General features: G+C 43.1%; 1 protein-coding gene across 3 annotated transcripts in view; it reads left to right on the plus strand.

Moving 5' to 3' along the window:
• lsp1a (lymphocyte specific protein 1 a) overlaps positions 1-13,459 on the plus strand; it is a 52,689-nt gene that overhangs the window by 14,939 nt on the left and 24,291 nt on the right. For 2 of the 3 annotated variants that reach the window (XM_071544673.1, XM_071544675.1), the window contains exons 2-6: positions 800-946; positions 8,764-9,244; positions 9,492-9,628; positions 10,274-10,514; positions 13,072-13,209. In XM_071544673.1, coding sequence (XP_071400774.1) covers positions 800-946; positions 8,764-9,244; positions 9,492-9,628; positions 10,274-10,514; positions 13,072-13,209 — 1,144 coding nt within the window. The remainder of the gene's footprint in view (positions 1-799; positions 947-8,763; positions 9,245-9,491; positions 9,629-10,273; positions 10,515-13,071; positions 13,210-13,459) is intronic. The other variant, XM_071544674.1, reaches the window with a different exon arrangement.

Raw genomic sequence — 13,459 nt, forward strand, 5'->3', positions numbered from 1 at the left:
TTTAGAGTTACAGAACATTTTCTTCTGTCTACGTCTAGTTTACGTTTCCCACAATCATTCTGCAATGCATGCTGGATGGAATTTGATTTGAAAACATTCAACTCAACTCAAGGAAATAAGGAGAAAAGAGAAATTTTTGCTTACTGGACAAGAATGAATGAAAGAGGAAAACGAGCGCTGATATCTGAACTATGCTGACTGTGTGCAGAAACCATCTCTCTCTCTTTCCTGTCTCTCTAAATTTTGAACTGTTTAAAAGCTGAACTTCATTACCCAGAAATCCTGTGTGGTGACATCAGTAAACCAGTATCAGACTGTGGTTGTACTGGTCGGCTCCCAGTGTGAATGTGTTGAACTGTGTGAATGTGAAGCAGGGCGTTGTTGAGCAAGAGAATGCGTGCTTAGCAAACCTTCCCCGGATAAATAAAGGTCAGCAAGTGGTTTTAAGTGTTTGTAATAAATATAGTGATGTCATGCTAACACGGGCTGAAGTGTGTGTGTGTGTGTGTGTGTGTGTGTGTGTGTGTGCGCGGTGTGTTTATCATGGAGATAAACAGCAGGGAGGATGCGGCTCATCTCTCATCCGAGGCGCAGCAGATGTTCTGCTGGCCGGATCTCAGCGTCTTCGCGAATTAACGGCCTCTTTGTTTAGAACCGGCTTCTTGGGAGAGGCGAGGAGGAGGAGGAGGAGGAGGAGGAGGAGGAGGATGAGTCAGGGAGTCTGCGTCTGTAACAGATGAGTCTTCATGAAAACAGTTTTGTCATTTGTGTTTTCCGCCGTGTGTTCCCGCCTCCCCAGGGTGACGGCCCAGCGGAGCATCGAGGACGCGGAGGAGGCGGAGAGGGAGCGGCGGCGCCGGGCGCGAGAAGCTTTCCGCCGGACCGACAGCGGCTCGGCGCCCGGAGAGCCGGGCCAGGAGGACGGGAGTCTGGCACAGGACGGCCTGTAAGTACCAGCAGGGCAGGAAACCCACCGGACACAAGCTCAAGTCAACGAACGGATAAAATGAAGCATGAGACGTAAAACACTTAAAACACACAGAACACAAAGTAAGACATGAGACAGAAGCAAATAGAAATACCGGTAACACTTTACAATAAGGGTCACTAAGTTAAGGGTGAGTTAATGCTTAATAAGCATTAACTCACCCTTAATTAACTGTGTCTGATAATCATTTACTAATGGTGTTCATGTTAACTAAGGTATTAATTTATACATTATTTAATAGTCATCTTTATAAACTATTAAATAATGTATAAATTAATACACACATTAGTTAACTGTTAATTAAGGGTTAGTTAATGCTTATTAAGCATTAACTAACCCTTAACTTAGTGACCCTTACAGTAAAGTGTTACCAACATACTGTATGTACCAGAGGGATAAAAACAGACACTGACAAACCTCAGCAGCATTTGGTGATTTCCAATCCTGAGCACAACTCTGATACGACTCAAAATGATGAAGTTCACGTTTCCCTCGGGCCTCGTAAATCCTCAAAAGTGTGTCGAACTGAGAAAAACAAAATAAGTCCTTTCAGTCCTTTTTTGAAAATGAATTGTTGGCCTTGAAAGTTCCCAAACTCTCCAGTCTGCCTCGGCTCTCTGGATCAACACTGTGGGATTTCTTGACTTGACAACATCAACATCATAACTAAGTACATTTACTCAAGTACTGTACTTCAGTACAATTTTGAGGTACTTGTACTTTACTTGAGTATTTCCATTTTATGCTACTTTGTACTTATACTCCACTACATTTTAAAGGGAAATATTGTTCTTTCTACTCCATTACATTTATTTCACAGCTATAGTCACTAGTTACTTTTCAGATCAATATTTTATATTTATCATTTTATTTATTTATTTATTTATCATCAACATTTGATCATCTTTATAAAATAATTATAAAATAGCATTGTTATAGATTAGACTACCCAAAAGTATAGCTAAATTGTTAAGATTAGCTTCACGTTGACAACTTTAAAATGCTGCTTACATGTACATGTATGTCAATAAATCAGTATTAATATTCCAATAATTTATGAAAAATATAACTCTCTAAATGGGGACAGTTTGCATAATGAGTACGTTTACTTTGATACTCTAAGTACATTTTGCTGCCAATACTTATGTACTTTTACTTAAGTAAGATTTTGAATGCAGGACTTTTACTTGTAATGGAGTATCTTTACATTGTTGTATTGATACTTTTACTTCAGTAAAACATCTCAGTACTTCTTCCACCACTGCTGTAGATGCTGCTGGTTGTTCCTGTGTGTTTCGTCTGGTCATAACTTCGTGTTTAAACGGCTCCTGTCTTGTTTCCCAGCTGTGAAGTCGAAGCGACAGTTTTGCTGCTTTATGGGTCTGTGCAGCCTGAGCTCACGGACGCCTGGTTACATAAAACTAATGTTTCCATTGGGAAAAGCTGCACACCCTCCTCCTCCTCCTCCTCCTCCTCCTCCTCCTCCTCCTCCTTCTTCTTCTTCTTCTTCTTCTTCTTCTCTCTGTATGTGAAGAAGGACGCACAGCTGCCTTCTCATTACACAATCTCCCAAGAATGTTTACTACAAAGTGTCTCGGGGAAACTACCACCGTGTCGTCGCCCGTGGCGTTCGCCCGCTCTTTTCATTTCAGACGTTTAATTACGGCCTGCCTCTCCGACACCTTCTCCCCGTGCGTAGAGACCCGAACCGAACGGCAGGCTTCCAGTCTGCGGTGACTCGACATGAGGTAACGCCGCCGCGGACGGTAATTGAAGGGTTTAGTTTCCAAGACGGCGGCGATAATATGAAGCTTTTTTTTAATCGCCGTAGGTTCGCCTGCTCTGTGATTTCCCTCCTCCAGGCAGGTCAGAGGTCAGGCTCTGCAGCTGGGAGGGTTTCTGTGTTTTGCTCAGTGACACTTCAGCAGGATGGAGGGTTTGAACCCACGGTCTCTCTAAGGAAAATGCAACAGAGCCCTTCAAGTGGGAAATCTACATAAGAAACTTTGCTTTTTTATGCTTTGTACATAAAAAAATCTCACCTAGTGCAGATTTAAGATGCCTCCTAACTTTCATAGCAACCTGTAATGTGATTAACTGTCATTTTGCCAGAGTAGGGGTCTTTTTTTTTTGGTGGAGATTTCATTGTGGAATGAACCTCTTCAGTTGGTATAAGAATAAAATAAAGAGGCTTGGGAAAATATGTATATAATGTTTCTGCAGAGTCTGGGGAGCAAAGGGCTTTAAAGGTCAGAGGATCAAACGTGAAATGCTGTCATCGCCTCAGTGGGAGGGGTGGGGGGGGGGGGGGGATCATGACATTTACACTCTGTCAACAATGCTATATATACATCAACATTTCAGGAATTTAACTGATGCTCTTATCCAGAGACACTGACAGAATAAACTTCAGTTCCTTCATCATGAACATTACAAGCAACAATAAGATCAGATCAGATGAAAGTTTGGTTGGGAAATTGTGTTGAAATTGTGTCACTGCATCAGCAAATAATAATAAGAATAATAGGATACAGCAAAGACAAATGTATACAAAATAACTGGCAGAGGTTGGGGGGGTATTGACGACTATTGATTATTGATGACTATGGAGGTTTTGTTTCAGTCAAACCTTTCAAATGTTTCAGTCAAACTTTTCAGATGTTTCAGTCAAACTTTTCAGATGTTTCAGTCAAACTTTTCAAATGTTTCAAACTGCGTTACAGGTGCAATGAATTATGGTCGCTGTAGTTCATAACATGCATTTAGTGCTTGGCAGCGTTAAATCTTGATCGTACGAAAACTACAGCGATGAGAACCGCCTGCTTCATGCCCCACCCCCAAAATAACTTGGTATAATTTGCCTCTTGACGCTGAACAGCATGCAAAATAACAGCAGCAGAACAAAATGGGACAAAGAAAAACTGAATGAAAGGCCGGAGCCACAGTGAGCAGAGCAGGATCCTATTAGAGGAGAGAAGACAAGAGAAAGGGTTTGTTCAGAGGAATCAGAGTTCAGGTGAAGCTCTGGGATTCAGCCTGTCACGACCATGTCACGACCACAGCTGGAACAAACCACAGCTGGAGCATTCCTCCCAGGCCTCCAGGTGTCCAGTTTACAGCCTGAAGCAGCAGCTGTGACAGAAGCAGCATGAGGCGATGCGGAGCTGAACAGGACCGGGACCGGGACCGGGACCCAAACACACCGCAGTCACATCCAGCCTTGTTACGACCAATCAGCTGCTGGGAGGTTCAGGATCTGGGGAACGCCGGAGGAATTCCTCTCTGCTGCTGGGAAACACTTTCATACCGTTAATGAGCGGAGGAAAGCCAGAGACGCTGCACTAATTGTTAAAGAAAGTGTTTGCTTGAAACGGCCAATAAAAAGAACTTTAGTTACACTCGGCATTTCACACTAGGAATTTAATGATAATGATAATAAAAATGCTACTAATATTAATATTACTAAAACTACTACTAATAAATTTCATATGTATACAGATTTTAAAAAGTGCTTTAACAACCAAACATACATGAAACATGAAACCAAACATAAATTAATACAAGGAAACAAGAGGGCACTAAAAGATGAAAAGGATAAGAACAGAGAGAAAAACAATTTAACAGTTTAATAATATCATAATATAATAATTTAAGCCTCATTGTGAGTCGCTCTGAATATTGAAGTATTAGTTAAATACCTATAATTGTAGGCACAAATGCACAATCATACTGCATAAGCATTTAATGAAATGTAGAGTTTCATTAAAGTGGTAATGCTCAAAGGTTGTTTTTTTTAATTGTATTCAGTCTCCATCTTTGTCCCTCAGCCTCACTGTGGTGTTTCTGCACTGCTCTTCCCACAGATCACCTGTCAATCAAACAGTGTGGGCGGAGCTTAGATTTCCTGTTGATGCAGTTTGAGTTTCTGTTCAGCCATGGTGGCTATCACTGCTCATGCTAACTACCCAGTTCTTCTTCTTCCTCTTTCCTCTTCTATTCCGGAAACTTAAAACGCATCATTTTTAGAACAGACAGTGGAAAAGCTTTATGAACTGGATATAGGTTGGGTCACACAGAGAGAGAGAGAGAGAGAGAGAGGGAGAGAGAGGGAGGGAGGGAGAGAGAGAGAGAGAGAGAGAGAGAGAGAGAGAGAGAGAGAGGGAGGGAGAGGAGAACAGACAGTTATTTATGTTAGAATTTGGTGGATTATTGCTTTAGGCTCTTACATAGGACAGTCAACACACTGGAATAAGCTCATAGGTTAATAACTCTAGAATGAATCCATTGTAAAGTAAAGCTGCAGTGTGTGTGTGGGTGCAGGTGCAGCTGTTTGGGTGAACACAGCCAGACTGCTGTTAGGAGCACAGAGGAGGAGTGTGCAGTGTGTGGAGGGAGGCAGGAGGAGTGTGTGGAGGGAGGCAGGAAGAGTGTGTGGAGGGAGGCAGGAGGAGTGTGCAGTGTGTGGAGGGAGGCAGGAGGAGTGTGTGGAGGGAGGCAGGAGGAGGCAGGAGGAGTGTGCAGTGTGTGGAGGAGAGCAGGAGGAGTGTGCAGTGTGTGGAGGGAGAGCAGGAGGAGTGTACAGTGTGTGGAGGGAGGCAGGAGGAGTGGGCAGTATGTGGAGGGAGGGAGGAGGAGTGGAGGGAGGCAGGAAGAGGGAGGAGGAGTGGAGGGAGGCAGGAAGACTGTACAGTGTGTGTGGAGGGAGGCAGGAGGAGGGAAGAGGGAGGAGGAGTGGAGGGAGGCAGGAAGAGTGTACAGTGTGTGTGGAGGGAGGCAGGAGGAGGGAGGAGGGAGGAGGAGTGAGCAGTGTGTGTGGAGGAGCAGGTGTTTGGAGCAGAGCTGGAAAGGCTTCAGTGCTGACTGACAGTCACTCAACATGTCTGCTGTCTGGACCGCAGCAGGGTCAATATTGACCGACCCGAGGGAGCCGGCCCGCCTCCTCTGCCTCCTCTGCCTCCTCTGCCTCGCTCTGCCTCGCTCTGCCTCGCCCTGCCTCCTCTGCCTCCTCTGCCTCGCTCTGCCTCCTCTGCCTCCTCTGCCTCCTCTGCCTCCTCTGCCTCCTCTGCCTCGCTCTGCCTCCTCTGCCTCCTCTGCCTCCTCTGCCTCCTCTGCCTCGCTCTGCCTCCTCCGCCTCGCTCTGCCTCCTCTGCCTCCTCTGCCTCCTCTGCCTCCTCTGCCTCCTCTGCCTCGCTCTGCCTCCTCTGCCTCCTCTGCCTCCTCTGCCTCCTCTGCCTCGCTCTGCCTCCTCTGCCTCGCTCTGCCTCCTCCGCCTCCTCTGCCTCCTCTGCCTCCTCTGCCTCCTCTGCCTCTGATGGAGTCCAAATGATTCACACTCCAAACAGCCGGCGCCTGTGTGCTTTACAGAGGCCTGATCCCACTGTTTTCATTACTTCCCGCATGCAGGACCGTCATTACAAACAGGTTTCACAGCCGAGCTTCGTTCAAACCCACAGAACTTTATTTTAACTTCTAGTCAAGATCCCAAGGTTTCCAAATACACCAAACATGTCAGGCTGGATTACAGGGGAATGTGTATAAAGTGATGCATCTTTAAAGTGAAGATATCTAGGTTTTTTCCACTTGATGTACTGGTGCAGCCATAAAACAATAGCTGGTTTGATGGATTGATTGATTGATAATTTTTATTTTAAACATGTAAAAAATAAAAAAAAAACAGATAAAAACAAAACAAGAATAACAATAAGATGAAATAAACAATAAACCTATACAGCAAACTCAATAAACAAATTCTCATAAACAACACAAATTAAATATTACATGTTCGAAAAGGAGTAGGAAGAAGTATACACATTACAAAACATTGACATAACATACACTGGCATTATATATTGGTTGGATATTATTGGCCTATATTAGAGTGTCTTTTTCAATGAATATTTTTTTCCACATGCTGAGCCAGTGTCAGGTGCTAAATTCCAAACACATGTTTTTTAAGCAATTTCCATTTCCTATTGTCACTATTCCTCATCACAGCTGTGCTGCATGTTCTCAGTTCATCTGTCAGCTGGGCTGTGCTGCTAACAGCTCTCTGATTACAAAAGGTAATCAAAGCAGAGAGTTATTACCCTGCTGTTTACTCTGCATAAGCTTTTCCACTTGGTGAAGTGACGTGTTTGGATTCACAGCTTCCCTCGACTCGCTGCAGCTGCTGACTGACAGAACATTTTAGGTTAAAGGAGCCTCAGAGTCACAATGAAACATTTTGAGAGCATCTTGCTTCCGTAATTTGACGTATTTCTGGTTGAAACAGGATGCTGGAGCGGGACATAACGCAGGAAGGTTTCATTCAGAAGTGTAAAACAATGGGATTTCCGTTGGAGAGAGAAAGGCAACAAGAAAAAAATATGTGGTGTTCCTTATCCCTGTGATTCCAGACTTTTCGGACCGCCTGTCCCGTGCCAGGCTCCAGGCCGGTCTGGACGGTCTCAGCGCTGAACACCCTGCTGTCAGTCTGAGCCTCTGTTTACTCTGCACTGAAACCCTCGTTACAAAAATCACTTAATGCTGTTTGACGGACAGAGAGCTAAGTCCTGTAATCCAGACTGGACCTGCAGTCAGGAGCAGGACAACCCACTGACATGAAGTCAACCCACTGTCCCACAGTGGGTTGACTTAGTTCAGGACTGAGACAATTTTACCTGCTCGTCCCATTCGATTTTTAAATGTAAATGAACAGAAGTTAAAGGGTAACACTTTACAATAAGGGTCACTAAGTTAAGGGTTAGTTAATGCTTAATAAGCATTAACTAACCCTTAATTAACAGTTAACTAATGTGTAATTTACTAATGGTGTTCATGTTAACTAAGGTATTAATTTATACATTATTTAATAGTTTATGAAGATGACTAAATAATGTATAAATTAATACCTTAGTTAACATGAACACCATTAGTAAATGATTACCAGACACATTAGTTAACTGTTAGTTAAGGGTTAGTTAATGCTTATTAAGCATTAACTAACCCTTAACTTAGTGACCCTTATTGTAAAGTCTTACTAAAGCTGCACTATGGAAGATTTGTGTGTAAACCTGCAGAAATCTGAACAAATCTCATCACTTTCAATCTAAGTCATTTACACAAACACAAGATTAGACTCAGATTAGTCCCAAGTCAAGTCTCAAGCAATTCAACTTGTGACTGGAGTCCAAGTCATGTGACTCAAGTCCCCACCTCTGGTAGTCAGTAATGATACTGTACCATAGCCAATATGCCTGGTTTGGGTACAGAATGGAACTGCTGTAGAATTCAAATACTGGGTGTTTAAACGAGGGTTCGACTGATATTTTGAGCTGATACTGGTGTTTTATTTTTTTTTTGTGACCACATTTTTATTGGTTTTTCTTTTTACTTTCATTATGGAGGAGACATTACATATCGTAATCAAGTAACTGAAATATTGTGTTGCCATTGCATAACACATCTACATCTATATACTAAGGTAATCACATATGCATTATAAATGTAGGGTACATACATTTACATTCACATAGTAAGATTAAATGAAATACAAAAATAAATGATGTGAATAATACAGCAAAAGAATGTGTATCCAGGAGAACCCAAGATAAACACGTTGGTGTGCTATGCCCTAGCCAAAATTTCAAATATAATTTGATCGCAATTTATTATCATACTGGTGTTTTATTAAACATCAGCTATGGGTCGAACCCCGGCTGAACACCTACAGCTGTTTCACTTCAGATGAACCCAGCTGATAATCCGTCCCGTCTCTCCCTGGCGTTCCTCCTCAGGTTCGACGGCGGCCTGAAGCCGAGCTCCTCCCCGTCGCTGGAGGAGGACGAAGGCTTCAGCGACGGGACGCAGCGCCGGGAGAGACGCAGGCAGCAGCGCCTGCAGGAGCTCAGCCAGGGAGCCGAGGAGGAGGAGGAGGAGGAGGAGGAGAAACATACGAACGCGATGAACGGAGCTGTTCCCGACAAGAGCGTCCTGGCCTCGGCCTCCTGCTCCTCCTCCTCCTCCTCCTCCTCCGCTCGCCTCCACAGGCAGCAGCAGGTGGAAGCAGACAAGGCCAGGACGGCGGCTGAGAGGAGGAAGGAGCGCGAGGAGGAGGAGGAGGCGCTCCGAGCCGACAGGGCGAGGAGGGAGGAGGAGAGGAAGGAGGAGGAGCAGAAGAAGAGGGCGGAGCAGAAGAAGAGGGAGGAGCAGAAGAAGAGGGAGGAGCAGATGAGGACGGCCAACAGGAGGGAGGAGATCCGAATGCCAGATGAGGAGGTGAGAGTTCCTCCCCGAACAAAAACCAGACCCACCAGGATTTCACAAGTTTTTTCTGATTATTGCGGCCTAAAATGGGCTAAAAACAGCATTTCTCAAAAATTGCAATGTAATTTGCGATGTATTGTGTGTGTTTTTTTGCAATAAAATTGCAGGAATGGGCAAAAATAAAAAAAATAAAAATGTGATTTAAAAAAAAATTAATTCCTTTCTTCTTTGGACGATTTCCTCCATCTCTCCTTCTCAGGTGGAGAAAAGAAGAGAGGTGAAAGTCTCGTACACATCGAAGGTTTTCCTTCAACAGGAAGCGAAACACAGCAACACCAACGGAGACGCAGACGAGGAGGAAGTGACATCACATAATAAAACAAAAAGGTCTACCAGGTTTGTCTGGTTCTATTCATGATAATGGTGACACTGCATTAGACAAATGACTCTTTCCAGTCTTTAACTTATTTCTAATACAGAAGGAAGAAATGATGGAAAAGTAATAGTACTACTTTTTTTTTGGGTAATGCTAGCCAGCAAAGACACTAATGTTAATGTCAACATGCTAACGCTAGCTGCTACTAGCTACATTAGCTAGTGTGCTAATCAGATGTGTTAACAACAAGACAGTGATGGTTAGCTGACCAGATACTATGGTTAGCTAGCTAACAAGCTGACATTTTCTATTTACTTTTGTTTTTATTGTGTTTTCTTTGCCTGCTTTTTTTGTGTTTTATGTCTGTATGTATGTTTATGCTTTATTTCCTCTGCGAAGCACTTTGTGACGTCTCTGCTCTCGAAAGGTGCTATATAAATAAAGTTACTTACTTACATTATCTAAACACTAAATCAATCAGATGATCAGTGATGAAATGATCAGTTCAGTCAGAAACAGACAGAAATTAACAGTTAGAAATTTAGAAATGAAACCAGCTGTTCACAGCCATTGTTGCCTGAGAGCTGAGGACCTCCAATATGGCCGCCAGAGAGTGTGTTACCTCACTCGACAGCCTGTAATGAATAAGTCTCTGGTCTGGGCAGCAGAGCGGTGGACACGGAGGAGGCGGAGGCCATCTTGGAGACGGAGCAGCGGCTGGAGAAGATCCGGCGGAGCCACCAGCAGAAGGAGAGCCAGGAGCTGGAGCAGCTGAGGGTCCGGCAGGCGGAGGCCGAGCAGGAGCTGGAGGAGCTGAAGAGGAGGAGGGAGGAGAGACGCCGGGTCCGGGACGAAGAGGAGCGCCGGAGGGAGGAGGAGGAGCAGCAACGACTGGCCAAAGAGGAGGTGAGCAGTTATATTACACCGTCATGACCAGGCTGGGAGTTACACCAGCCACCAGAACAATGCTGCTTCATTTTGGTTGGAAAGTTAGTGTGCAGGGAACCATTACCAGTTGAAGTAATTATAATGAAGTAATTATACGCACATCACATAGGTGCAAGGCTATCAGAAAACTGTGTCAGTGAAAGAAGGATTAACACCTGCACACTTGCTCCATGCCACAAAAGTTTAATAGTGATCACGTTGCGATCCTACTTGGATCTTTGTCAGGTCAAAATGTTTGAAAAATGGAAACCACACCCATATTTATACATCATGCACACCCATAGGCTGACAAGCTCTATGATGGCAGGTGAGGTTAACCATCCAAACCGCCCAGGGTGATAAACATCCAAAAATAGTTAACAATTCAATAAAGTACATAGAAAACAGATACATAGAGAGAAAAACAGTAGTACAAAAGCCATACTTCAAAAATATCAAACATACATGTATATCTTATATATAAGCATAAACATAATATCAGATACAACATCCCATATATCAAAATCTATATCACCTACATTCAAAAATATTGTATTAAGTTAGAGGAAAAGAAGAAATCTTAAATTCATGTAAGAAATTGGGTCTTAACACCCTTCTATAAAAAGTCAGCTAGACAGGTAACCATTACCAACCTTCATCTGGAGATCATACTGATACCCACACACTGCCAGGATTTGGTCGGCTAGTGACAACTGAATTTATGAATGAGAGTGAATGTGCATACTGTCTGTCTGTCTGGATCACACTGGAGCAGAGCAGAGTAAAATGACTAGACTGCATGTAACAGGAGTCACTTCACTCCTCTGATCTCACGATGGCTGTAAATAATGTCTGTAACCATATCAATCAATCAATCAATCAAACTTTATTTATATAGCACCTTTCATACAGGTTATTGCAGTTCAAAGTGCTTCACAGATGACTGACAAGTGGACAATCAGACAGAACACGTGTAGACCGTAAAAACAATTTGAGACCAATGCAAAAATAAAAAATGATGACAATGCAATACAATAAAAATAGATTTAAAAACAAAAATATATAATAATATTAATAAAATAACAGATGAAATAAAATATAATAAAATTTGACAACATAAAAACAATAAAATAAGTGAATAAAATAAAGTAAATAAAGTCTATAAACCATTCTTAATCAAAAGCCAGGCTGAACAGGTAGGTTTTAAGTTTAAGTTTAAAGATTTCAACACTTCCAGCTGCTCTCAGATCCACAGGCAGACTGTTCCAGCGGCTCGGAGCATAAAAGCTAAAAGCTGCCTCACCTAAAGTTTTAGTCCATAGTAACGTTTTCTTCAGACTAACATGGCGGCTACCATCCTCTGTGTTTTCAGTTTACTTGACACCAGTAACACCAGTAACCAGAGGCGGCAGTTTATCCATAAGCTCTTAATAAACCGCCAATGACAGCGGCTTGATACTTTACATTTGGCTCCAAGACCGCAGAGCTGGTAGAGCAACCGCAATGTTGAGGAAAATTTGAGAATGTCTCACAACACTTAACGTCCGTCTCTTTCAAATTAAGAGTTGCACCTCAACAACCAGCTGTCCGGTTCTGGTTCTGGTTCACACTACTTGGACTAATCAAATCCGCTCTCAAATTCCATCGTGAGTTCAGCTGTAGTCGTCACTCTCCTTAAATAACTGAACTGTGTGTGAACTGACCAGGATGAAGCTGTAATGAAGACTAAGAACTGTATTTAGCTGCAGTGGGATGAAGCCACTAAAAATCTCTACTAAAAAATCTAGTTGGCTGGTAAAATAGTGAAAGTGGAGTTTATCAGCCACAGTGGCCTATTAACCGAAAAGTGAGTTTCCTGGCCTGATTTAAAACAATTTACTAAAAAACACGCTCAACCCTCAATTATTTATGTGGCTGCTGAATCCTCAAAAAATGTGTAATGAAATACTCCAGGACAGCACTCCAATTCATTCATTTCTATTAATTGCCGCACAGACGTTTGGGGCAAGACGGCCTTCTTCAGTTCGCTTTTTAGGCAAACAAACTGAATCGGTCAGTCGCAGGTGACTCTTATTGGTAATCAGGCTGACACAGCAGCTTCCAAAAAAAATCACAAATTAGTTATATCATTTTTTAGATGTACTAACAACAAACACTCAGAGGACATGAAACAACCTCTAGGCTATTCCAACAGTAAGCAAATATTTATGTAGTCCTATACATTGCAAAATAGCCTAATTAATTAATTTTCTTCATCCATGCGTAGCCTAAACATGATCTAGGTTAGGCATACCTACATGTTTTAACATAACAGAAAAATATCACAAAAAAACAAGAAAAAGACAACTCTTCATTGAGTCCCCTTGGCTCCAAGAAAATGTATCCAAAAACATTCCTGGCCTAATTATAACCATTAAAAGCAAGCTAACACACACATTGGGAACAAATTCTCCACTTATGACAATCAGACACATGTAGACAGATGCAGGTACTGTATGAATAGTCGTGATCCAACAATGTGTCTGAACCGATTCAGGAGGAGAGGAGGAGGATGAAGGAGGACATAGAGAGGAGGAGGATGGAGGCAGCAGAGAGGATGAAGAGCCTGAGTTCCTCCGGTGTGGAGGGAGACGAGACCTTCAGCCCCTTCAGTCCCAAAGCTCCCACCCACAAGGTAAACCCCCCCCCCCGGGTCCTCCGCCTGGTCTGGAAGCTGCAGGACGTTCACACTGTGAGCCGATTGGTCGATGAGTCGCTCCGTTCTGACTGACTGTGGGCGGGGCCAGAGGCAAAGTTTTGAACAGGCAATTCATGGATTTCTTGCCGCTTTGGTATTTCCTTTCATAACGTTATTTTAATGAACATAGCTTTAGCATAAGAGCATAAATAGGTCGCATTAATGGAAAATAAACAGAAAAAAAACT

Source organism: Centroberyx affinis, unplaced genomic scaffold (genome assembly GCF_046629955.1).
Source record: "Centroberyx affinis isolate AG114_WGS23_722 - 3 ecotype Tasmania unplaced genomic scaffold, CSIRO-AGI_Caff_v1 ptg004628l_1, whole genome shotgun sequence".
NCBI classification, from domain to species: domain Eukaryota; kingdom Metazoa; phylum Chordata; class Actinopteri; order Beryciformes; family Berycidae; genus Centroberyx; species Centroberyx affinis.